Source organism: Mytilus edulis, chromosome 1, assembly GCF_963676685.1.
Source record: "Mytilus edulis chromosome 1, xbMytEdul2.2, whole genome shotgun sequence".
Lineage (NCBI taxonomy): Eukaryota > Metazoa > Mollusca > Bivalvia > Mytilida > Mytilidae > Mytilus > Mytilus edulis.
Window position 1 is genome coordinate 50,523,106 of NC_092344.1, and position 27,262 is coordinate 50,550,367.

The 27,262-nt window shown below is 31.2% G+C and overlaps 1 protein-coding gene and 1 long non-coding RNA gene across 2 annotated transcripts; both read right to left on the minus strand.

The window, feature by feature from the left end:
• Positions 1-10,471: 10,471 nt before the first annotated feature.
• Positions 10,472-22,105, minus strand: LOC139513459 (golgin subfamily A member 6-like protein 22). Its single transcript, XM_071301973.1, has 7 exons — positions 22,088-22,105; positions 20,505-20,576; positions 19,855-20,001; positions 18,725-18,835; positions 17,304-17,387; positions 12,331-13,402; positions 10,472-11,602 (listed from the first exon to the last, which is right to left on the minus strand). Exons 1-7 carry the CDS (start codon positions 22,101-22,103, stop codon positions 11,560-11,562), a joined length of 1,545 nt encoding a protein of 514 aa, XP_071158074.1. The 5' UTR covers positions 22,104-22,105; the 3' UTR covers positions 10,472-11,559.
• Positions 22,106-25,178: 3,073 nt separating this feature from the next.
• On the minus strand, positions 25,179-27,241 carry LOC139484636 (uncharacterized). Its single transcript, XR_011655127.1, has 2 exons — positions 27,093-27,241; positions 25,179-26,593 (listed from the first exon to the last, which is right to left on the minus strand). It is a non-coding gene; the product is annotated as an uncharacterized lncRNA (long non-coding RNA).
• Positions 27,242-27,262: the final 21 nt, after the last annotated feature.

Consider the following 27,262-nt stretch of genomic DNA (forward strand, 5'->3'; position numbering starts at 1 on the left):
AAAATATGGGAAAAAATCTGGTGGTATTATTCTAGCATATAAAGAAAAACTTAATAATTATTTAGAACTATTAGAAACAGATTCAAAGTATACATTCTGGTTCAAACTCTCTTCGGTTTTTTCAAAAATAGATGAGGATGTTGTCTTTGGTATAGTATACATCCCGCCAGAAAATTCCGTATATCACCAGCCAGATACTTTCGATCAAGTTGAAAATGAAATACGTAGCTTTTCTCAAAATTTTAAGTATATTTGTTTATTGGGCGATTTTAATGGCAGAACTGCAGATGAACCAGATTATTTTGAGATCGAAACACATGAACACGAGCAAGATTTTTCTGAATTTATGCAAGATAATTTAAATTGCTTAGAGACTCTTAATATTGACAGAAAAAGAAAGAGTATGGATACTGTAAAAAACCGTTCTGGTCAGAAATTATTAGAATTATGTAAAGGTAACGACCTGTTTATTGTTAATGGTCGTATTGGTGATGATAAACATGAATCTGGTAAATTAACATGTAAAAATACCAGCGTTATTGATTACTGTATTTGTACATATTTTTTTCTTAAATTTGTATCAAACTTTAAAGTTAAAGATTTTTCACGTTTATACTCAGATGTTCACTCTCCAATTACCACTACTTTACACATGAATGAATTTACCGTTGTCAATGACCAAATTGACAATACATGCGATAGTTCAGTCAGCTGTAGAGTTAAAAAGTGGGACGTGTCAAAAAAAACTTCATATGTTGATAATATAGATAAAGAAAAACTTCAAGTTTTGTATACTGATTTGGAAGAAACTTTGAGTGACAATTTAGATAAGGATAAAGTTAATTCTTTTGTTAGCAAATTGAGCAATCTTTTTATTGAAAGTGCAAAGAATACTTTTGGTTCCCGAAAAGATACCCAAAAACGAAAATCTACAAATAAGAAGCCTAAGGGAGATAAACCTTGGTTTAACGAAGAATGTAGATTCGAAAGACAAAACTATCGTAAACTTAAAAGAAAGCTTAAGTTTAGAAAAACAGATACACTTAAACGAGAGGTTTCAGAAGCAGAGAAACGATATAAAAATACACTCGATGCGAATAGTAAAAAGTATAGAAAGCAAATGCGTAGTAAACTTAAATATATGAAAACTTCCGACCCGAAAGAGTATTGGAATCTTTTGAATAGGGGTAAACAGAAAAAGCAACCAAATCTTCCGCTCGAGGACTTATTCGATTTTTTTTAAAAGCTGAACCAAACGGTTGAAGAACCCCCTAATCGAGAAATGTCTAATACAGATATATTTGATAATGTTGATATTGATAATTTAAACGATCAAATTAATGCCTACATTTCTAGAGAAGAAATAGCTAAATGCATTAAAAATCTGAAGAATAACAAAGCCTGCGGTGAAGATTATGTAGTAAATGAATACATGAAATCTACTACAGATTTATTTCTTCCGATCTATGAGAAGCTATTTAATCTCATATTTGACTCCGGCGTTTTGCCCGATATTTGGCTAATTGGAAATATAAAACCTATATATAAAGGTAAAGGCAACCAGTTTGATCCAAAAAACTTCCGTCCGATAACAATTTTGAGTTGCCTTGGTAAATTATTTACAGCTATACTTAATGAAAGATTATGTCTTTTCTCTGAAGAAACACTCTTGCTAAATGAAAATCAATTTGGATTTCGAAAATCATACTCGACAACTGATAGTTTGTTTGCTCTATACTCATTTTTTGAAATTTTGAAATATAGAAATAAAAAGCTGTTTTGTGCATTCGTCGATTTTGAAAAGGCGTTTGACACGGTTTGGAGAGAGGCTCTCTGGTATAAACTTCTTTTAAATGGTATTAAAGGGAAAATATATAATGTTATTTTAAATATGTATAAAGATATTAAATCCTGTATTACATATAATAAACAGAAATCAGACTATTTCTCATGTGATATTGGTGTACGGCAAGGTGAGAATTTGTCGCCTTTTTTGTTTGCCTTATTTTTGAACGATTTGCAAGATTTTTTAGAAACGGAAAATCTTCAGGGTCTTAACGTGATTTCAGATTTACTAGAAGATAAGTTAAACATTTACCTGAAACTTTTTGTTCTGCTATATGCAGACGATACGGCCCTAATGTCTGAATCAAAAGAAGACTTACAAAAAATATTAAACAAATTTGGAGAGTACTGTAATATATGGAAACTGAAGGTAAATGTTAACAAAACCAAAGTCATGGTATTTTCCAGGGGAAGGCCTTGTGCAGATTTAAATTTTTCCTTAAATGGGGCAGATATAGATATAGTTCATGAATTTAACTATCTTGGTATACTATTTAGCAGGACCGGCAATTTTAGTAAGGCAATAAAAAAGCAAGCAGAGAAGGCAACAAAAGCAATGTATGAGGTTTTAAAAAGAGGTCGCATTCATAATTTAGCAATTGAATGTCAACTAGAACTTTTTAATAAAATGGTAAAGCCCATTCTTTTGTATGGCTCAGAAGTATGGGGATTTTGTAAAAATATTCAATGTATTGAAAGGGTACAATTACGATTTTGTAAATTGTTACTTAAGTTAAAATCATCCACCCCAAACTATATGATTTATGGTGAACTTGGCATTTTTCCTGTTCAACTAGATATCAAACTAAAAATGATTGCATTTTGGACACGACTTTTATCTGGAAAGGATTCAAAACTGTCTTATTTATCTTATCAATTATTATACAAATTGTCGGTCGACAATCATTTTGAATCGCCATGGTTAAAGTTTTTAAGAAACGTGTTTGATGATACTGGCTTTTCCTATATTTGGACAACTCAGCTTTTTCCTAGCTCAGATTGGCTTATCCCTTCGATAAAGATGCGCCTACATGATCAATTTAGACAGGAATGGCATTCACTTATGTTAAATTCACCAAAATCTATAAATTATAGATTATTTAAGGAGACATTTCAGTTTGAATGTTTTTTAAATATATTGGAAGATAAAGATATCTATACGTTGTGCAGGTTTAGAACCACAAATCATAGACTTCCTATAGAAACAGGACGGTGGAATGGTATAGAAAGGGAAAATAGAAAATGTTTGAAATGTAATAATAACTGTATTGGTGACGAATATCATTATATTCTGGAATGTAAATTATTTGAAAATAACAGAAAAAAACTAATTGATAAAAATTTGTGGCAAAGGCCAAATATTTTGAAATTCAAAGAAATAATGAGTTGTACTAACAAGTTTAAATTAGAAAAACTATGTAGATTTATACGCCAAATAAATAAATCATTTGTTCTCTAGGCAATAACATAACCCCCATTTTGTATATTCTGTACATACTGATATATGTGTATGCGTGTATTTAACGATAGTTAGTGTATGCCTGTGTGTATGTATGTTTGTGTATAAGTTGTTATTATAAATAAGTTTGTTTTCATTGCTATATGTATGTATATCTCTGTACCGTTGTACCTTATGGTTTATGAGAATAAAGATTATGGTAGAAGATAGGCGAATTCCACGTATTGAGCCTAGATTTATTGTTATGTAATTAAAAAGTCATATAATGGTCATAACAGGTATGCATATCCAACGTCCCGTGAGCGTTTTTTTTTTTAAAGTCAATTGAAAAGTAATGATGTGGCACATCAAGCGTTCATAGCGTGAGTTTATTCCGATGTCCACTTAAAAGCCATATAATTGTAAAAGAAGACTGACACATCTAACGTCATGAACGGATAAAGTTATTCCAATCTCCTTTCAAAACTAATAATATATTCATAGAGAGTTAATTGAAAAGTCGCATTATGACCATATATAAGATTGGCACAGCCAACGTCCTGAGCGTGGATTAATGTTGATGTCCAATCAAAAGTCATATTATGGTCATAGAAGATCGGCACATCCAACGTCCTGAGCGTGGATTAATTCTGATGTCCACTAAAAAGTAATATTATGGCCATAGAAGATTAGCACACCCAACGTCCTTAGCGTGGATTAATTTTTATGTCCACTTAACTTGAAGTCATATTATGGTCATATCATAAACCTAATATGACCAAATATATTAATGTAATTTCATCTATTCGGTGCTTATTGTGATTCTATTATCCTAGAAATCCAAATTGTTATAAAGAAATAATTAAGTTTTTTTTTCCATGTTTGGTCTTAATCAGATATTAATCAAAATGAATAAATAGTGACTTTTGTGTATTCATGATTCATTCAATATGGTTCTCCTTAACACATATTATTTATATGTGGAATTAAAATTTAGTGTTTGTTGCGTGACTACTCTGCTAGAGAAGATGTGGGGCTGTTATTGTATACCTCTGCATCTTCTATATTTAACAGTCTTATTGGTAAGGTATTCCAGTCTTTGATGGTACGCGTAAAAATGTTACATGTATTTGTTGTAGGTGTTGGTTGAAATTTGAAGGTTCCTAAAATTACTTTGGTGATATTGTTGTGTTGTCTTGTTTTATTCTACATAATCTGGAATATTTATGGCTAATTTTTATTTTAAGCTTTGTGGAATAAGCAAAGCATTTTTATTTCCCGTCTGGTCTCTAATGATGATGATGATTTTAGCTCATTTTTTATGCTAGTAACTAACCCAGGTTCTCTGCTGTATTGATGTTTTCTGAAACGTTCTGATCTTCTTTGCACTATTTATACCTGTCTGATGAAGTTTTCCTGATATGGATCTCAGACATTGCTTGCCTATTCAACGTTTGGTCTAACAAGGGATTGATATGCTCTTTTCTTAACTTCTTCTGGGAAATGGTGGATGTTTCTCCTCAGAAAGCCTAATGATCTATTTGCTTTTCCCGTGATGTTGTTGTGTGTATCCCATTTCAGGTTGTCGGTTAACTGAACTCCTAAATATGGGTTTTCAAATTGGTCTACATTTTCTAAAATATTGCCATGCATGTACTAGTTGTGTCTTATACGATTTTTATTGTAGGTTATTCTTAGAACATTACATTTTGACCCATTAAATTTCATCTGCCATTTAGATGTCAAGTCTACCAATTTATCCAAATTTTTTTGTAATTTTTTCAGTTATCATGCAGTGTAATTAATCTATTGCCAGGTATTAAAGGCTATCATCTGCCGAAAGACACAACACCCCCAATACCATTGCTATATAAAAGAAACATCAATAGGCCTTAACTGTACCTTGGGGTACTCCCGATTTTACAAAGGTTATTGTAGATGTTTCACCTTCATCTGCTACACACTGTTGTCGTTGTATGAGTCTGGTCTTTACTCACTCTATTATTTTGCAATTTATTCCATATTACTCTAATTTCCACAGAAGCCGTATGTGAAGCACTACACCAAATGCTTTACTGAAATCTTATATTAGCATATCAACTTGCTCTTTTTTTTCTTTCTAGATATATATGTTTTGCTATATCTTCAATTGTTGATACTGATTGAGATTCGCATGATCTTCTCTGTCTGAAGCCTTGTTGGTAATCGACTAGTATTTCATATTTTTCAAGATGCTGCATAATGTGTTTGAAAATAAGTGCTCCATGAATTGCATGTTACTGACGTCAATGAAACAGGTCTATAATTTACTGGCAAGCATTTGTCTCTCTTTTTAAAAAGTGCTGTGATGATAGCTATAATCCAATCGTTTGGGAAAGACCCTTCATCATATGTTTTCTTAAATATTGTCGTTATGTAAGGCGAGATACTTGTAGCACATTCCTTTAGGACTCTGTTTTGAATGTTATCTGGTCCATTTGCCTTTTTCGGGTTGAAATTACTTAGTAGCTTTCTTACACCTTCTATTGTTATCTCTAGATGGTTTATCTCAGACGATGCTTTGAACTAAGTGGTGCTAATATATTCCACAGGAGTCTTTTTTCTATGATTTAACATATTGCCAACACTTTTTTTCCAACAACAGGTGTTTTTCTCTACGTCTATTTCTTATCTTTGTGAAATATAGTTTTGATGTCGCTCTTATTTTTGTTTCATTCTTATTATGTTTTCCCTTATTGTAAACCCTTTGTATAGAGCATCACATAAAGTCCGGCCCCCTAATACCCTTTGTTTGGAAAATATGTAATTTTTAGCTTAAAATCTTCTAATTTTGTTTTCTATACTTTCAGAAATCATATTCCCATTTATAACATTTTCAAAGTGCCTTCTAGTTGAAGGTTATTTCTATTTAAGGCACAATTCCAATCTCCTGGAGGTTGAAATAAATGAGATGTACTTCGTGTAAAAATAATGATAATGGGAAATTTGCATTTGTAGGACTGAACACAATAATCTTATAGAGTAAGCATATTATTTTTACTGAATAAAGAAAAATAGTATAAGAAATTTCAGAATACACAATATAGGTATCATCTTTTCTTTTTTACTCCTGATATTCCCTTAATTGATAAATAATATGTTGATATCTCTTCTTCCTTTATTCACTGTCCATGTGTTCTCATAATTTTTCCCTTTAACTTCTTCATTTGTAATTATTCAAGGCAATTTGGTGTGCTTTCGTTCGGTTCGACATTTCAAAGCTACAATGTATTAGTATGTTTGTAGTTGCAAAACACCGCCAGTAGCCTATACTAAGAATTTATACAAGATTAAAATCACCACAAATTACATGGATCATATATCATAAAGAAATCAGAACTATCCAAATTGACCAATATAATAACACTGTATGGATTTGTCCCTTCAAAAATGCAATACCAAAAAAAATTTGCTCAATAAATTTTTGTACAATACTTCAATATTTTATATAAGTATGGAAAGGTAGCTCTTGTGATACACATATATGACCATAGATGGTTTGCAAATTCTCAAAACATATCATCAAGGACAATAAAATGCAGTTAAGCAGAAATTTTATGTTGCTGTGTGTCTCATAGGTTTTAGTTGTTACAAGTACCAATATTTTTTATGGTTGATTTTGAGTGTGAATGTTATATTGTACTGTTAGTTTTTTTCTACTGACAAAGTTGTCAATTCTTCATACAAAAAACCAGATGCTCCACCCTGAACAGTTGGGGCAAGTATGGACACAACATTTAAGCTTGATACAGCTCTGAATTTGGATTGTGATTAAATAGTTGACACAACATAGGTTTCTGACACAGAATGAATGTGGTCTAAGAACTTAAACTTAAAAACTTAAAATTTTTAAATTGGACATTTACCTATTATGGTCCAATATCCAAAATCTAAATACATGGTTAGATTCAACATATCATAGAACCCCAAGAATTCAATTTTTGATGAAATCAAATAATGTTCAATTTTAGACCCTTTAGACCTCAATGTGGACCAATTTGATAACAGGGCCCAAATATTAAAAATCTCAATACATGGTTAGATTCAGCATATTGAAGAACCCCATATATATATTCAATTTTTGTTGAAATCAAATAAAGTTTAATTTTTGACCCTTTTGACCTTAATGTAGACCAATTTGAAACGGGACAATACTGTGCAATTGAAAATTTCTTGCTATTGCGCAATATTGTGCAATTAGATATTTCTTGCTATTGTGCAATACTGTGCAATTGAAGATTTCTTGCTATTGCACAATACTGTGCAATTGAAGATTTCTTGCTATTGCGCAATACTGTGCAATTGAAAATTTCTTGCTATTGCACAATACTGTGCAATTGAAGATTTCTTGCTATTGCACAATACTGTGCAATTGAAATTTTCTTGCTATTGCACAATACTTAATATAATAAATTTGGACCCCGATTTGGACCAACTTGAATCAAAAATCTAAGTACATGTTTAGATTCAGCATATCAAAGAACCCCAAGAATTCAATTTTTGTTAAAATCAAGTTTAATTTTGGACCCTTTGGACCTTAATGTAGACCAATTTGAAAACAGGACCAAAAATTAAGAATCTGAATACATGGTTAGATTTTGCATATCAAAGAACCCCAATAATTCATTTTTTGAGGAAATCAAACAAAGTTTAATTTTGGACCCTTTTGGCCCCTAATTCATTGGGACCAAAACTCCAAAATTCAATCCAAACCTTAATTTGTGGTCATAAACCTTGTGTTAAATTTCAAAGATTTCTTTTAACTTATACTAAAGTTATTGTGCAAAAACCAAGAAAAATGCTTATTTGGGACCTGTTTTTGGCCCCCAAATTCCTAAACTGTTGGGACTTAAAACTCCCAAAATCAATTCCAACCTTCCTTTTGTGGTCATAGACCTTATGTTAAAATTTCATAGATTTCTGTTCACTTATACTAAAGTTATTGTGTGAAAAACCAAGAAAAATGCTTATTTGGGCCCTTTTTGGCCCCCAATTCCTAAACTGTTGGGACCAAAACACCCAAAATCAATCCCAATCTTCTTTTTATGGTCATAAACCTTGTGTTTATATTTCATAGATTTCTATTTACTTTTACAAAAGTTAGGGTGCGAAAACCAAATGTATTCGGACCTCGAGGACAACGACGCCAACGTGATACCAATATACTCGTCTGTACAAGTTCATGTCTATGGAAACTTTTGAAAACTTAGGTTATATATATTTCTGAATATTTTACTGAAGTTAATGAAATAAAATGTAAGTTTTCTGTATCCAGCTGGCAGCTTAAGACAATTACATTATTTCTCTGAACACTACCTCATGCAAATTTGACAACTGCTAGCTTAGCACTGTTCTAGAAATTATTGTTTGCGGAGAAAAAATTCAAAATGGAGGGTGGTGTCCCCACCGTGGTGATAATTTTTCCTTCACAAAAAAACCAAATTTTACAGAATTTTTATTTATTTCATTTAGGGTTCTAAAAAACAAATTCCTCCACTCACAAAAATTGAACCGACATAAACTAAAATCACAGCTACAGTATGAATAAAATATAAGAAATTAATAAGAAAACTAGCAAGACACATTAACTAATAAATGCATTCTGAAGTAAAGTAAAACAAGTAAACTGCAGATACATGTATACATGAATATTCAATATAGAAAACAAAGTAATCCATACTTTAAATGTTATACATTTTTTTTGTAAAACTTCAAACATAAAAGACAAGAAAGAAGTTGAAATTGGACACTGCACATAATAAATAAATAATTCTATAAATAGATTTTTACATAAAATACTTTTGTGCAGATAAAACTGCATAAATTCATCTATCTAAAAAATTTCTCAGTTTAAAAATATTTCTAAAATTATACCTTTAATAATTTCATGTGAATAAAATAGTATTCATACATTATAAAACATTTAGAAAGACATGACAGATAAAAGAAAAGTAATAGAAATTAAGGTTGAAGGTAGAAACTATTATGAAAGTTGATAGATTTGAAAACACAATAGAATTTTGACTTAGTATTTTGTGAGGGTTAGTTTTATACATCAAGTATTTTAGTAGCATTAAGGCCACCTTTGATATGCTTACAATTGGTTTTATTTATTGTGTGTAAGTCATTTTATCTGTAACCTTTGCACAACTATTTGAAGTTTTTTTTGTGGAGCAAAAACTGCCAAAATAATTCTTTACAGTTGTAACTGTTGAAGTCATACTGACAGGCTAAAAAATAATGAAAGATGGTTCTAAATCTCTAGCAGCATATTGCATGGATGTTTTATAGAAATATAAAAAACGATGTAAAATAATACACTGCATATTTGTTCTTATTTACAAATAATATATGGATATAAAATTATACAATTTGTTGGTAAATGGTCTTTCATATTTAAGAAAAACAAACAAATCTGCTGCTTATTTAAATTGAACACATCAACTGGTATTGAGACAAAAGTTGTGTAAATGTCTGATTGTATGGTTGTAATACAGGATACTGTAAATTCAGATTATTATTGCAAGTTTTTATAAATCAATGAAAATGTGTGTTTAGTTATTGCTATTTTGGAAAAGCTACATACAGATATATGTATTTGATATCAGAATGCGATTTCTTATTATTGTGATACTTCAGTAGTTGCATTATTCGCATCAATAAACATCTAGCAACAATTTCTGAACTTACAGTACCTCAAATGTGGCAGTGAGTTTGACTATATTTTAAGCTTACTTCATGATTTTGTTTTCAAATTATTTTAACCAAATGTTTTATGAAAACTCCCTCTTCAAAAAAAATCTATGTGTATACACCTTTATGTGAATTTTACATTTTTAATATTGTGGTTTAACTTTTACTCAGTTTTTGAATTTAAAACTAAACTTTTTCACTGGGATCATAATAATAATAATAAAATTATCTATAAAATAATACAAACTGAAACAGCACATCAAGAGACATACAAAAACATATTTAAACCATGTTGATAAACTTAATATAACAAACTAACTAGCACTATACAGTGCTAGAACAAAACATATGATTACAACAACATGCAGCGATATAGCACTACTAAATTATAACATGTATAAGCTGTTATAAATTGATACAAAAATAACAATGACTAACATGCAATTTCTGTATAAAACCTCATCAATGTGAAATAATATTTAAAATTCTTGTATACAAATTATCTACAACAAACCATTAACATTTTCAATACTTCAATAAAACTTAATCCAGTTACTTTACAACAGAACAGATAATCCTAGGTCTAACATTGTTGCACAGCAAGTCTGTTCTACACAAACCAAAATATACTTTTGAGTTATCTCCCATTACAGAAGATTTTTTTGCATAAATATTCAAATGCTGTTAATATATTCACTGGAATGGACAAAGCTTAAGGATTACAGTAATAACAATAATAACTCTTCAATAAAGCTGTAATCTTAAACTCTGTCAATTCAGGGAGATCTACACTGCATTTCTTATCATACAAGTATGAACTGGCCTACAGATCAAACTGAATTCTTTTTTTTAAATAACTGAAATTTGAATATATTACTTTACAAATTTTAACAAAAAACTATTTGGGATTCAGCCTTATGTCAAATAATCAGTATACAGAATAGCATCTACATGAAACTGTTTATATACAAAGCAAACACATATATACATGTATGAATATTTGAAAATATGGATGCCCTTTATGATTGTGTGAACTTTATGAAATCAAGTCAAGTGCAATATTGCTTTTCAATTAAAATGAATGACCCTGAACAACAAGTTTATAATTGTTGTTTGATTTTTGCATTAGGTACATGTAGCTCTGCGTTAAACACAATGCAACTGAGAGCTTAGTTTTGATACAAAACATATACATGTATCAACTATATATCTCACACATTTTTAAATGCAATAGTCAGAATATGTGGGTAATAACGTCATTAAATGCAGGACTCTGTATTAGTCAAAATGCACATAAAATCAATATACAATGTAGTTTAAAGTCTACTGTGTCATTAAATTTTCTAACAAGTGAACAAAATAAACAAATCTGGTATGAATCAAATTTCCTGAGTCTATATGACACTAGTCTGTTATTCAAAAGTCTATTAAAATAGCCATTTCATTCATTCACAATATATACATATAAACATTTGTACAAAGTAAAAATTTACACTGTCAATAATAAATTAGCTGCACCAAGAATTTGCTGAATCTAACAACTTTTACTGATTCTGTGATTTGGCTTGTATCTTCATCATCAGTTTACTGAAAATAGAAATCATTCATAACTGTACATTTTGCAACAAGCACACACTAATATCAAATATGGTTCCTTTAGTCACTAGTACTGATGTTAGAATCTTTATATAATAATTTCTAGAAATTAATTTGACAATTTGTGATGTGTTTTTTTGTTGTTATTAAATATCTTTTAAGATCAATGATATTAAAGTACAGTAAAGAAAGGCTAAGACACAATAATCGGCTTGTAAGCAATATCGGGTAATGCCTTTGATGGTATATTACATTTGTCAAACAGTGAACATATGCATGAATTTTGGTTTAATTTGAAAATGAAATTTTAGTTGTCTATAAAGTTGTACTTTTAAGAATAGTTATAATATAAAAAAGAAAATGAAATACAGAAAATTAAACACTCTCTAAGAGCAATATTAATGAATGTGTAGTCATGAGAGAAAAATAAAAATGAAAATATGACTTTCCTACTTATATGAGTGGAACAACATAGATGACTAGGGGAGATAACTCTACCTCCAAAATAAGTTACAAGTATTAGTAAATAATATTTACTTTAACAAGTATCACTCCAGACTATTTTCATGTATACTTATGACTTTAATTTAGACTTAGAGATTTAATTTGTGTTCTATATTATGAGTGGATTTTGAACAATGACTACACTTGATATGTTAACATTCTATCTATAAATAATGTTGTAAATAATGCATAAGAAGGCACAGCAATGTACTTACTTGCACAACATTTTAACATCCTTCAACTGATCATACAGATCCTGGTTAATTCTGTCTTGTTCTACCATCTGTCTTCTTAAATCTTCATCATCCTTCTTATACTTCATTAAACTTTCCTTCTGTTCCTCAATTATTGACTTCTGTTCTTCAAGTTTTGCATTCTGTTCTTCAAGTTTTGCATTCTGTTCTGCAATTATCTGTTCTTTGGTCTGAGCAACATGAACTTCCATTTCTATTTTACTTTTCAGATTGTCTATTTCTTTTGTTTGGCTGCCATTTTGTTCAGAAAGTTCATTAATATATTTAGATTTTTCATGATTTTGCTCAATGAGTTCATTAATTGTAGCACTCTGTTCATTAATTATAGCACTCTGTTCATTAATTGTAGCACTCTGTTCTTCATTTTTCACATTTATTTCATTAATTGTAGCACTCTGTTCTTCATTTTTCACATTTATTTCATTAATTGTAGCACTCTGTTCTTCATTTTTCACATTTATTTCATTAATTGTAGCACTCTGTTCATTAATTGTAGCACTCTGTTCTTCATTTTTCACATTTATTTCATTAATTGTAGCACTCTGTTCTTCATTTTTCACATTTATTTCATTAATTGTAGCACTCTGTTCATTAATTGTAGCACTCTGTTCATTAATTGTAGCACTCTGTGCCTTCACTTCCTCTTTCTTTTCTTTAATCATTAACTTCTGTCTCTTAATAACCGACCCATACTCTCCCTTTGTATCCCCTAGATCCCTTAACTGACTACACTGATCACATATCTGTCTATCTTTCTGTGTTATTGTCCTTCTTAACTGGTACACATGTCTACCTTGTACTTCAGTAATGTCCCTTATACGATTAATATCTTCTGACTTTTGTTCTACTTCGTTTTCTAGCTGGTGAATATTATCTCTCAAGAAATTATTATCTTGTTCTAGATCCTGAACTCGCCTCAGCTGACCGTTGTAAATATGATTGACCAGTTCCAGTTGAGAATGTAATAATTGCTGCTCATCTCTTTCATGATAAATTTCATCATCTTTCTTCTCTAAAGCTCTCATCATTTCAGCTGCAAAATAGAATTTAAAAGTATGATTTCAAACTTTAAGAAAATTTTCATTAATCTAAAAATGGGGGATAACTCTATTTTTAATAACACCAGTTTATTCATTAAATTGAACAGGTCGGGACCACTACCATATATGGAAATGCATAAATTAGCATACTTATGTTCTCGCACATGTAATTGTTTATTTACATGTGACGCAATTTATTTTTACCTAGGTTTTTGACCAATCCACTAAATGAGTCACAATGCATGATGGACTACTACGTGTTTACAATCAACTAACAACACGTGTTATTTACTGAAATACAACACATTTTTTCGTGCAATGCGGGATTCACAATTTCGCTTAGTTTTTTATTTTGTGTATCCTCATTTATAGTTCGTGATATAAAGTATTACTTCCATGCTCAGATTAACGAAGAGTTGTTTCTATGCGAAGAAAAAGGGTTTGAATTACCTGATATATAGCCATTAACATGTTTGATGATGGCACAGAGATTTCATGTATTTGTCCACCAGAAGCAACGAAACAACAACGAAAAAACACAATTACCCATGAGACAAACTTACTGGTATAAAGTAAGCCGTCGATAACAGCCGGTGCTGATATTCAAGAGTACAGCAATGTTCGTATAGATAATTAAAGGCAAATCCTTGAATTTTGTGTTCGTAAAAAAGGCGAAGAAATATTTACATACATGGCAGTGTTAACAAAATCTATAAGTATTTTTGTTGGTCACATTTCAGTATATGGGACTTCCAAACTATTCCCTTTTTTTTAAGGTAGTGAAGTCAGCAACTGTAGTTTCAGTTTGTTCGTTTTTTAACGGTCTCGGACATTTGCCAAACTGAATAAAATCATTACAGCTGATTTCTTAAACCTGCAAAGTAAAACTTTGGTTTGCTTGCTTGCTTTGTTTGTATAGTTGTTTATACAAGCTTTGAAAATAAGATTGACATCTTTAAACAATATATATATAGGCATAGTTTAACTTGTATATTTTATATTTTGTACAATATACAAACAAAGCAAGCAAGCTAACCAAAGTTTTGCTCCACATGCATTAGGAAATAAGCTGTAATGATTTTATCCATATGTATGTGCGACAAGGTGGAAAATTTGATATGTTTTGTGAAAATTGCAGCGTTGGATCTATAATAAAAAAGAAGATGTGGTATGATTGCCAATGAGACAGCTGTCCACAAGAGACCAAAATGACACAGAAATTAACATTTATAGATCACCGTACGGCCTTCAAGAATGAGCAAAGCCCATACCGCATAGGCAGACAATGTAAAACAATTCAAACGAGAAAACTAACGGCCTTAAGGAGGTTCGCGGGTCTAAATCATTTATATAGGATTTCTCTATATTTTTCTATAAATGAACTTTATCTTATAGTTAATAGAAAAATTAAATAAAAAAGTGGGGTCACCGTTCATTTTCTCTCACAATCTGCCTTCGAAAGAAGCATACATTTTTGTAAAGGTGGTTGAAGTAATAGGAGAAATATAGGTAATATCGAAATAAAAAAAGAAATTTATTACAGAAATCGCTCAAATTTTACAATAATTTAGTTTAAGTACAGCTTATATGGAAATTATATTAAAAAATATATGTCACCGATGAGTTAAAAAAGATATTTCAATTTTAAAGCCAAAAAAGGCATTTTTCCACCAAAGGGAGATAATTTGAAACTTTTTCAATGATGTATACATTTTAAATGTCATCTGGGGCCAACACGAATTGATTGTTTTGAATGATTTTTGTACCATATTATAAAGTAACAACTACAAAAGGTAATAAATAAAATTTGTAGTGAAAAACAAATGTTTAATTTTTTCTGAAATTTTTATACCCTCGAGCCTCCTTAATTATATAAAAAAAACAAAAAAACAACGAAAAACAAATATGTAACACATAAACAAACGACAACCACTGAAATACACTGTCAGGCTCCTATACAATATATTTTTTTTATGGGATAGATTTCTTGTCATTTTATATATTTAATTGGGCCGGGTTTTTTTTTGTTTTTTTTTTGTTTGGATTGTTTTACACAAGTCATTTTTGGGTCATTAATAGCTTACTTTTCAGCATTGGACCTATGACTGCTTACTTTACTAAAGTATGTCTTTGTTGGAAAGATGTCTAATTTGGCATTCATTCCTCATCTTCTTATTTCTATATACAAAATACGTTTTAGAAAAAAAATAATAGGTAATATGGCACCCACTATGATCCAGAGACTTTTAATATTGGAGATATTTTACATATGTCAACAGGACAGCAGCCGAACGATAAAAAAACCCTCTGAGGTATATTTTGTGATAAAAATAGAAACAAACGGATATTATCGATGGATGAAACTATAAAAAATGTATTGAGCTATATACCGTACCCGCTCAGTGGCGGATCCAGGGGGGCGGGGGTTCCGGGGGATGGACCTCCTTTTTTGGACGATCAGTGCATTTGAATGGGGGAGATGTAGTTGGAACCCCCTCCCCTTTTGTCCAGGGTTAGGACCCCCCTATTTAAAATGGCTGGACCCGCCCCTGCCGCTTTCATAACACTTCTTTTTAGCATACTGAATATTATGATGTTCTTACTATTAGTTCAGGTCCTGATAAAAAAAAATACATATTCAGTACAGAAAGAAGTGTTTCAATTAAAGTTTCGTGTTTTTCTAGGCAGAAATGATTTTGCAATGCCATTATACAGGTTTAAAAGAGCTCAAATGATTTTCTTACTGGACAGTGGTCACTTCATTGGATATTTCACTATGTCATGTCGTGAAATTAATGCAGGTTCAATTCATAACAATGCACAAAACCGGTTCAACTACTTTTGCAAAGCGAAAAAGAAAGTCGAATCGTGAAGCCAATAAACAATATTTTTTTAATCTGAGCATGCAAATTGAAGATTACGTTATATATTTTACATTAAATATATTTGCAGAATAAAAACTTTGGTAATGAGAGTCCCAGACAATATATTAATTGACTGTTTTCCCACTAATTCCACGTGTCTTAAGTAGTAGTTTACTCGTAGTAGCCCACAATGCATTGTAGTTCATTGAGTCGATTGGTCAGTTTTTCAAGGCCATATTGGCCTTGTGTTTTGGAAATTACTATGCAAATATATTCTGACGTCAGAAAATCTAGAGTTCTCGACCTGTTGAAGAACTTAGAAAAACTCCATGCAAATTAGATTTAACAATTTGATTTGATTAGATACATGTATAAGAAGATGTGGTATGAGTGTCAATGAGACAACCTTCCATCCAAGTCACAATTTTTAAAGGTAAACCATTTTACGTCAAAGAATGGTCTTCAACACAGAGCCTTGGCTCACGCCAAACACAGTAATTTGTTTACAGCCATTATCTTTTGAAAGGTTCTACCCTTTGTGAAGAATCTTATAAAATACAGATTTTCCATTGACATAATATATACGGAACCTAAAACCACCAATTGAACAAACCTATGACTAGGAAGTTTTGACCTATGCATATGAACTAGCAACTCAAATATTCTGTCCAAAGCTCAAAAGAATACCTTCTCCAAAGAAAATCTTACTAGGTATTATGAGATATTTGTGTTGTAATTTTTTCACACAAACTGATGAAGCTACTTGTATCTGGTTTCAATATTTTAAGCTTGAAAGATATATAAAACTCTGTACATTACAATGAAATCAAAGCATTTGAAATATAAGAATACATGTACAGCATAGTAAAATTATTTGAAATTTCAACCAATTATATCATTTAACATATATTTAAGGATTCTTAACAACAAAGTTTCTATTTTTAAAACAAGAAGATATTTCATGACTATGAAATGTTTGATTTCAATGTACTAGCAGAGTTTGGTTGAAAAATCCAAACATTTACTATACCTAGTGACTGAGTCCTTCTTTTAGTTTTATTACCTCTCCAGTTGTTTATGAAAATCCTATACTGTGAACAGTTTGGTAGTCTTCCTTGAAATAGAAAATAAAATCAAAATCAAAATTTAAAAAGAGGTTATTTTATAAATAAATATAGGCATCCTTGATTCCTTATTTTTCATCTCTTAATTCTCCTGTGAAGCAATATTGACTTTCAGATAAAAAAAAATTCTTTGTCTCTCCAAACCTCAGAAGAAGAACTGTAAGTTTAGCTGTTTTGAAGGAATTGTGATTACATGGTAAATGAACAGACGGGCCAATGGACAGGGGGAATTCCTACATGGGGATATACATGAACCATCCTCCCTTCTCCCTCTATTGACGTGAAATGAGGTAAACAACAAACCAAACAGACACATATTGTTATGCGTCTACTTTTCTACATTGGCTAGAGGTATAGGGGGAGGGTTGATATCTCACAAACATGTTTAACCCCGCCGCATTTTTGCGCCTGTCCCAAGTCAGGAGTCTCTGGCCTTTGTTAGTCTTGTATTATTTTAATTTTAGTTTCTTGTGTACAATTTGGAAATTAGTATGGCGTTCATTATCACTTAACTAGTATATATTTGTTTAGGGGCCAGTTGAAGGACGCCTCCGGATGAGGGAATTTCTCGCTACATTGAAGACCTGTTGGTGACCTTCTGCTGTTGTTTTTTTCTATGGTCGGGTTGTTGTCTCTTTGGCACATTCCCCATTTCCATTCTCAATTTTACATACTTTACTATTAAGGTCACAAATTAATGTGAACTTAAAACTGGTTCTCAAACTGGTGATAGTTTCAATCTGATCAAATAGATACCTAACAGGTAAATACAGAAGTAAGGCTGTTTTGTAAAAATTTGGACAACAAAGTGATTTTGTAATACTGGGATGAATTGTTTGCAAACATTTACTTATGAATTTCTTCTGTTAGTAAGATTTCAAAATAGATATAATGGACCATGGGCACTCCAGTTTTAAGTCACTCTATAATTACTGGTGATTATAATTGCTAACTCTCTCCAACTCAAAGTTTTCGAACTACAGACCAATTATAAAATCATTTCCGTCCATAGTTAAGTTTAGTTTAGTAATGCTTTCACAGAAAGCAAGGCAGGTAAAAAAAATGTGATAGGGTCAGGGAAATCAATTCAAATTACTTGGTTTTTCGTTTTCATCTAATGAAACCATCTCCAAAGTGATTTTTTAGTGAATCAACTTTAATTTACAGTAAATTTTACTGTCCAAAATAAGGATGGTATACTAATAAAGTGTTAGTCAACCTCTGTCATAAAAATGGTCAAAATGTACTAAGTAAATGGTTGGAAATTGGATTTATCTCCTTAGAAACCTTGCAGTTTATTACATATTTGAAGTTTCATTTTATTTACCCTTCTGTACAAAATACTGGTCCCAAGCTAACTGTAAATCTTCTACACTAAATCTTGTTAATAAAAACTCTTTATTTTCATTTTGTTGTTCCTGTGTGAGCAATCCCCAATCTGAAAAAAAAAACAGATTCAATATGGAGAAAAATTTTCATTAACAATCAACAAATTTTTAATTGGATGCCATTAAAATCTACTCTGTATTTTTCATTATATGGATACCAGTAAAATCAGTTCTTTAAGTGCGCAGAAACTTTTTTTTATTATTGTGTACCATTTTTTTTAAAGATATTTCAAATATAAATGTGTATTTATCAACATGCAAAATTAACATGTAAAATATATTTTTAAATTTCAAAATCAACATATAATCTTTAAAAAATGCAGTTTTAATTTTGTATGCATGAAGATCTATTGTAATTATTTACTGATGTAAATTTTTGCGCTAATGTTTCAAAGAATAATAAGAAACGATTTTGATCCAATTTTCGATACTCATGCATGTGTTACCTCATTACTACTGATCAGAACAAGACAAGTACCTGGCCACATTTGTTTTTGTTAGATGTATTTCTATTTGTATCCATCCGATGAGTTAAGCCTTTTTCAACTTATATTTATAGTTCTTTTTTTCTGTTTTGCTGGGACAGCACTGTTCCAGGTAAGGTGGAGGGTTGGGATATAGCCTTCATGTTTAACTCCCCCACATTCTGTATGTATGTGCCTGTCCCAAGTCAGAAGCCTGTAATTCAGTAGTTGTCGTTTGTTGCTGTATTATATACTTGCTTTTCTTTCATTTTTTGGTACATAAATTATAACGTTAGTTTTCTCATTTGAATTGTTTTATATTTGTAATATTGCTAAATGCAGCTTTTCTGAAATCGCAATAATTAATCTCACATTCATTGTACATTTTTGTCCGTTCTTCAAAAATCACAATAATAAATGCATGCCATTATTTCCGAGAACATTGTACATTTAATTTTATTAATTTAACACTGTTTATTTTTGTAGACTCTTTTTTCTTTTATGTTGTGTTTTTGTTTCACGATAAATACCCCCTCCCCCTATATCTGTTAATCCCCTCCCTCAGTCCTAATTGCAATGTTTTACCAATTATAATACTGTAATACCTGAAAGTTTTCCCCAAATATCACTATCTACAGGAACTGTTCCACCTGTATCCCGTTGGTGAACTACACCATCCAAGTTTGGATGAGGAAAGGTTTCAATCATATGCTTCACTTCTTCTATATGACTTGCATCCTTAGGTGGCCTGCCTGTTTTAATGAAATGAAATTTAAATTCACAAAATATCTTGCAGCATTGATTCATTGAAAAATCCTATTGATTATATATTGTACATTGTTCATAAACATTTTGATTTGGCAAATATACATTACACAGATTGTTTTATATAAAAAAAAAAAGAATTAAAAAAATTAACTGTAGGGGAAATTCTACACAAAAGTCCTTAATATAATGACAAAATCAAAAGCCCAAACACTTCTAACAAATGGAAAACAACTGTCATATAAGTTTGTAAACTCCACATGGTGATTCAGTTAAAATAACCACTCTTTGTTGAGGAATTTCAAAAGTGAATGCTGGTGTATGGGTAATTCACTGTAAAACATTGTCATTGGTTAAAAACATTATGTCATTTTAGTTAACAACCTTTTGATTTTAAAATATTGAGAATGAATGAAACATCCGAAATTTTGAGACTTATAAGTTTTATTCGAAGAAAAATATACATGTATAATAAAAATTTCATAACTACCTGTGAAAGTCATAATTGTCTCCCTTGTCTGTAATATTTTTCTTGTGTTTAAGTCTTCTGTAACTTGTGCAACTACAAAAAAGAGAATATAAAGCATATCAAAAGTAATAAACCAGAAAAATTAAAATGTGTGACACATGGCTTAAGAGTAAAAAGGCATTTCGTCAAGTTCTGAAATTGTTTGGACCTGTTTAACATACTGTTTACATATGCATGTACCTAGAACTTCATTTACTTCCATCATATGTCCATTGAATATCAAGCAACATGCCTTTAAAAACATACCAGCATATCTGATGAGTGTTTGCCCTCAAAATTTGCATGTTATTTTATGTATAAACAGTGATGTAAACCTCTTGACTCTTGCACATGTATGTATTTGTGTTCTAAATTTAATAGTATGAAAAGCCGTGTCATAATCATTTTCAAGAGATTAGCAAAATGTTGATGACCCATATAAATCTATTAAAATATCAATCATACAGCTCTCTCATTAGTATGCAAACTTATTTAACATGTTTATGTACAAACGTTTTCCTTCTCTTGTAATTTTTTCTCATTTCTGGATTTTAATTATTATGTTTCTTCTTTCATATAACCATGATAACATGTATAAGATCAAATATCAGTTTGATTCTTAAAGAAATGTTTAAACTCTGAGGGACTCTGAAGGTGACATTACATATCTAGGCCCCTAAGGATATATTTTCTGTAATTACAATAAAATCAGATTGATTCCGTTAAAGCACGTTTACTAGAATCATATTGTTAAATCAAAGTTTGCTACCTTTTCATAACATATAACCAAGCAAGTGTTATTTAACAAACATAATGTTAACATGTATTATATGAGCAAACATGTACAATTAGGATATAACTATTGTATTTTAAGCTCCAATGGCATCAATTGGGGATTTGATGGTCGCAAACTAAGTTTACTGGCGACGCGTTAGCGGAGACAGTAAACGGGTATTTGCGACCATCAAATCCCAAATTGATGCTATCGGAGCTTAAAATACAATATTGTTATCTCCATTCTAATGAAACTGACAGAAAACAACGTTAAAACCTGTATTCAAAATATGTCATATGCCGTCTGCGCTTGTGCGTACGTCACATAGCATCAATTGTCAATTGATGCCATGTAAATAAGTGACGTTATCCAATCAAAATGAACATTACAAACGTTGTTGCATTAGAATGTATCATGCTGTTGTAAACTTCATCTATAGCTTTCCAACAAGAAAGTATTTCTGTGTTCAACTTTGTTTTGCTACCAAGTTCCCACTAAGTATTTTTTTTAGCTGTGTCGTTTTGTTTAAAGATTCATTTTAGATTAGATTGAGTGTACATCATAACATTACAAATGCATACGGCAAATTTAAACATAGCGAAATACATTTTGTAAACAATGTGGAAAAACTCCGGGAAATCTTTGGACGATATTTTTGACTGAAAATCATTAACTGGCAAAACTGAGTATGTTTGCATCATTTCATCCATGTATTAAACAAAGCATCCAAGGTGTTTTTAAGACTGTTCATTCTATATTTGCAGAGATATTAAAGAAAATGTATGTTTACCAAAAGGGGTATCCATTTTGAGAGCTAAACCAGGGGAATATAAGTAAGGGGGAGGGAAACCAATGCTAATATGCTGGGAAGATCTTATTCGAACCTGTTGGGACTTTACCATATGAAATGAGTAAATATCAGAGATAATCGAAAAATAAATCGTATCGTGCCATTGGTTTAAAAACGTTTACGTCAAAATGACAATAACTTACAACATGAATATTGATATATTTGAACTCTATTATTCTAAAATTAAAAGGTCAATACACAGTTTGATAACAAACTAACGCGTATTAATTACATCCATGCGCTTGTCCGACTCATGATATATATATATATATATATATATGATTATAAAATGGCAACCTTCAATTTATTTGTTCTGTTGTGCACACGTTTTTGAAGATTATAAACGATTCTCAATAACGATTCGAATCTAGTGACAGGTAATTTGCATTCTACCTGCAATGCACCTTTACGCGTGCACATGGCCAGGCCGTTGTATTATTTGAAGTGTTCGATGGTTCTTAACTTTGTTACTCTTGAGTCAGTGATGATTATTTAATTTGTGTCATTTTCATCTTTTATAGACTTTTCTTGTTCTAAAATATGAATGCAAATTTAGCTATTTATAACAAAAGCGGCTTGTTAGTAATGTGCGTATGACAGTGCCATAGACAACTAGACGTATATTTTATTCCAGTTTTCTGATTTTTCTATACTTTTTTGGACAACTCTGTATTTTGTCAATGTGAAATGTGAAATCATTTTCTTTTCATCTTATCATTAAAATATATTATGATCTTTTATTAAAGAGTTTATAGAAAAATCGTAAGGGTTACGCGGAACCCAGTGTCTCGCCTACTTTTGTTGTAAAAGAGTGTAAGCACAAAATGTAGTAGAAAGTAAAATCACAAAAATACTGAACTTAGAAGAAAATCAATTCGGAAAGTCCATATGGCAAAATCAATTAACAAAACATATTCCTGACTTGGTACAGGTATTTTCAAATGTAGTAGGCTCTACAAAATATAAGGAAAAAAGATTTTAAAAAAATCGCAGCCTTTTATATATACTGTATAATATATTTTGATTCTGTCTATGTGTGGTCAAAATCCATATAGGAATATGAATCCAAGGATTTGTATAGTTACTATACAAATCCTTGATGAATCTAAGAAAAAAAACTTTTAATGCACACTGTATGTCATGTGAAAAAAAGTCCATTTAAAAGTAATTAATATACGGAAAAACAGGAAATAAATTATCATAAAATATCCTTCTAGATACTAGCATTTGGCCATAATCTAGATTCTATCCTAGTTATGTACAAATCCAGGATAGTAAGTTGAGTGTTATTAAAAAATTAAAAAAACAAGAATGTGTCCCCAGTACACGGATGCCCCATCCGCACTATCATTTTCTATGTCCAATGGACTGTGAAATTTGGGGTAAAAACTATAATTTGGCATTAAAATTAGAAAGATCATATTATATGGGACATGTATACTAAGTTTCAAATTGATAGGACTTCAACTTCATAAAAAAAACTACCTTGACCAAAAACTTTAACCTGAAGCGGAACAGACGGACGGATGGACGGACGCATATATCAGAAAACATAATGCCCCTCTACTATAGTAGGTAGGGCATAAAAATCCAGAGTGAATGAAATGATAACTGGCAGAAAAACTAAGTCCATTTAATTATAAGTAAAATACGGATTACCCTTTTTTTCAAAATTTAATTCTGGATGGTTACTTTCTTTACATCATAAACAAGCTTCCTTCAAAGTTTGGTAGAAATCGAAAACAGTTTCAGAAAGTTATTAAAATTCCACAAACTTTAACCAAAGAGTGAACATTTGTGGACATAGCACCGCCGACGACGAAATGTAGGATCGCTTTCTCGCTTTTGATACAAAAGGTAGGCTTGACAAACACAAAGTCAAGTGGAATGGTTGTCAATGAGACAACTCTCCACAAGATACCAATATGAAAAAGAAATTAACAACTATATATAGGTCCATTCGTCTCAACTCGGCCGATTCCGTACCCTCTGAGAGAGTAGCAGATTCTACCGAGGATTGGCGAATGTATATATAGGTCATGCAACGTCTGATGGCCTTCACCAATGAACAGAGCAATAACAATATTATCAACAATAAAAGGCCCCAAAAAGGACAAATCTAACTATTAAAAGGAGAAAACTAACGTTGTACATATGCAGAGGCGGATTTAAGTGCCCCCCCCCCCTTTTTGGGAAAAAAAAATTCCTGGTTGCAGTGGCGGATCCAGAACTTTTCCTAAGGGGGGGGGGGGGTGGGGGGGGGGGGGGGGGGGGCGCTGACTGACCTAAGAGGGGGCCCGCTCCAGTTATGCTTTAATGATTCCCTATATAATCAACCAAATTTTTCCCACGAAAGGGGGCCCCGCCCCCCCCCTGGATCCACCTATGGGTTGCTTATAAAGGGAATCACTGAAGCGTGACTGGAGTGGTTCCCTCTTAGGTCAGTCAGTGGGCCCCCACTTATGAAAAATCCTGGATCCGCCACTAAAATGTACAAAATAATGAACGAAAAACAAATATGAAACATAGGCGCCTACCTTCCCCTAACCTTGGCTATGGTAGAATATTCCAATATAAGAACAAACCATTAAAATCAGTTTGAAAAGACTCAAATCATCAGATGGATACAAATAGAAATACATCTAACTAAAACACAGACTGTACCATCTATTCTTGCATGTTTAAAATATTTAATAAACAAGATAGCATTATCTTTTGACCACAACCTGTGATATATTCCAGGCGAGGGTCCAGTCATTTTGAAAAGGAATTCCGGGCCCAGGAAAACTCCTGGATCTGCTAATGATTTCACTGGTTCATTGTGTCTATTTTTTTTATTTGAGGAAATAGGCAGTCGAATTATTTGTTGGTTTTCTTGGCATGGATTTCAATTGTGTTATCTCAGCAGGCAGATGCATGTTTAATAGGAGCACTATCAACATAGTTTGTTAAACTGTATTCCCCACTTTGCTTTATTTCCTGTCGACTCATTCTTTTATATTTTTGTGTTCCAATAATTACAGAATACAAACCAGCTAACTACTTTTTAATGGAATATATGTCTCTGCTGGGGCATAGCATATTGCATACAAATACACAAAATCAAGGATAACAAATTCAATAAGGTAGCAGTAATTTAGTTCCGTTAATTATTGCTATCATTTTGATGAACTATTTCAAATATGAAGTCACAAATAATACTTTATGTATGATATGCATTTTGTAGCTCAATTTCCAAATTTTTATCATCAGGTTAAATCTTTGCAATGTTGCAAAGCAGAAAACAAATTTTCAAGTGTTGGGCAGCCTGAATATTCCTGTAAGATTTGATTCCATTTCATATATTCTTTAAAACTGAAACCATGTGTATTAAACCTACACAGCTACTTTTGCATAGGGACTATTCTTGTACAAAAAATCTGTAGTTCTACTTTTAATTTTCAGTACTATTGTGTTACTTTAAATTATTGTAATATTTAGGTACATGTATCTGTATTTTACAGTACTTGATTTGTACCCATGCAAAAGTAGCAGTGTAGATGAAAATTAATTACTATAGCTATTGAGTTTTCATGTTGACTTTCATTGCCTTTGATGGTATTTTGAATTCCCTGTTGACCCAAAATAGTACCTATTGTGAATATGACTTTAATTGGCTTTTATGTTTAGTTTCAGTGAGTTGGCTGGTTTAAGAGGAATCATTGATAGTTGGTTATCTTGTTTGAATTATTGTACACTCTGTAATCTTTGTGTCTTTCATATATTGCTACACAATGTCAAACATAACTGTGACTTGAATTTTCTAACATTTACTTTGGTCTCTGGTGGAAATTTTTCTCATTGGCAATCATACCACATCTCCCTATTTTATATTGAAACAGTTCCAAGAAAATAAAAGCTACAACTATCATTCTATTAAACATAAAAAATTTCTGACAAAGGCAATTCTGTACTTTTGGATATATGGTATGTTAAATCTAAACAATTTTATTAAACTTGAAGTTGAACTTTCACATAGGCTGTTGATTTTTATGTGAGCTTGTCTGTTTTATTTAAATGGTTGACAATATTTCATTTATCCATTTCATAACTTTGTGACATTAAAAATATTCTCAGCATACATGTCACATGACATAGTCACACATACTTCTTATATTTGTAAATACTAATATATAGTATATATATAATAACATGTCTAATAACACCTTGACTTGTTTAAAAATATTCTTTGATTCTATGAAAAGGAATGCTTTCCTTTTTTACATGCAATTTTATGATCTGGGGTGTCTGCTGTGCAGCTACATCTTTTTTCCTGGTATTTTAGAAATAATTGCATGCAGCCACAAAAGTCTAGACTGGTATTATTCTTTTTTCTATTTGTTGATGCTCTTGTTAACAGTTTTCAAATTTTCAACATATTTTTTGGCACATGTAACTCATTTTTACCTACAAAAGAGAAGAATAGGATAGTATAAATCAAGAATAAAACAAAATGTGTAACAGTATGTTATTATATAAAGATCATAAGCATATACATAAATAGTCATCAGAGGGAGCCCACTCTAGTCATGCTTCAGTGATTCCCTATGTAATCAACCAAATTTTTCGCACAAAAAAGGGGGGAGGTTCAGCCCACTGCCCCCTAAATCTGCCTCTAAAGATACAATTTTCTTGTGTTACTGATGATTAATTTTAATATCAATTGTATATTCAACAGGGGAAAACAGTCCAATAAAATTGTGATTTTCTAGAAGTATGATATTGTAAGATGAGTAATGTACTATCATGACTATCAACAAACTATCTTTTACATTTGCCTTGCTTTATACACAAATTTAAAAAAAAATGTGACTTTAACTGAAATATTGAACTCTAATAAATGTTTTTACATTCACTGATAAGCTGATCATCTAATAATTATATCATATATATACAATGTACTTACACCTTAAGTTCAAAGCAGTCAATGTATGTTCATATATCTCTTTTTTTCCATTTCAAATACCTCTGCAAACTGAACAGCATCTGCAACACTCAAAATCTAAAGGTTTGAAGAAAAAAAAGGGGGAATTTTCTTAGTGCAATAATATCAAACATGTCAAAACAGCAAAGATA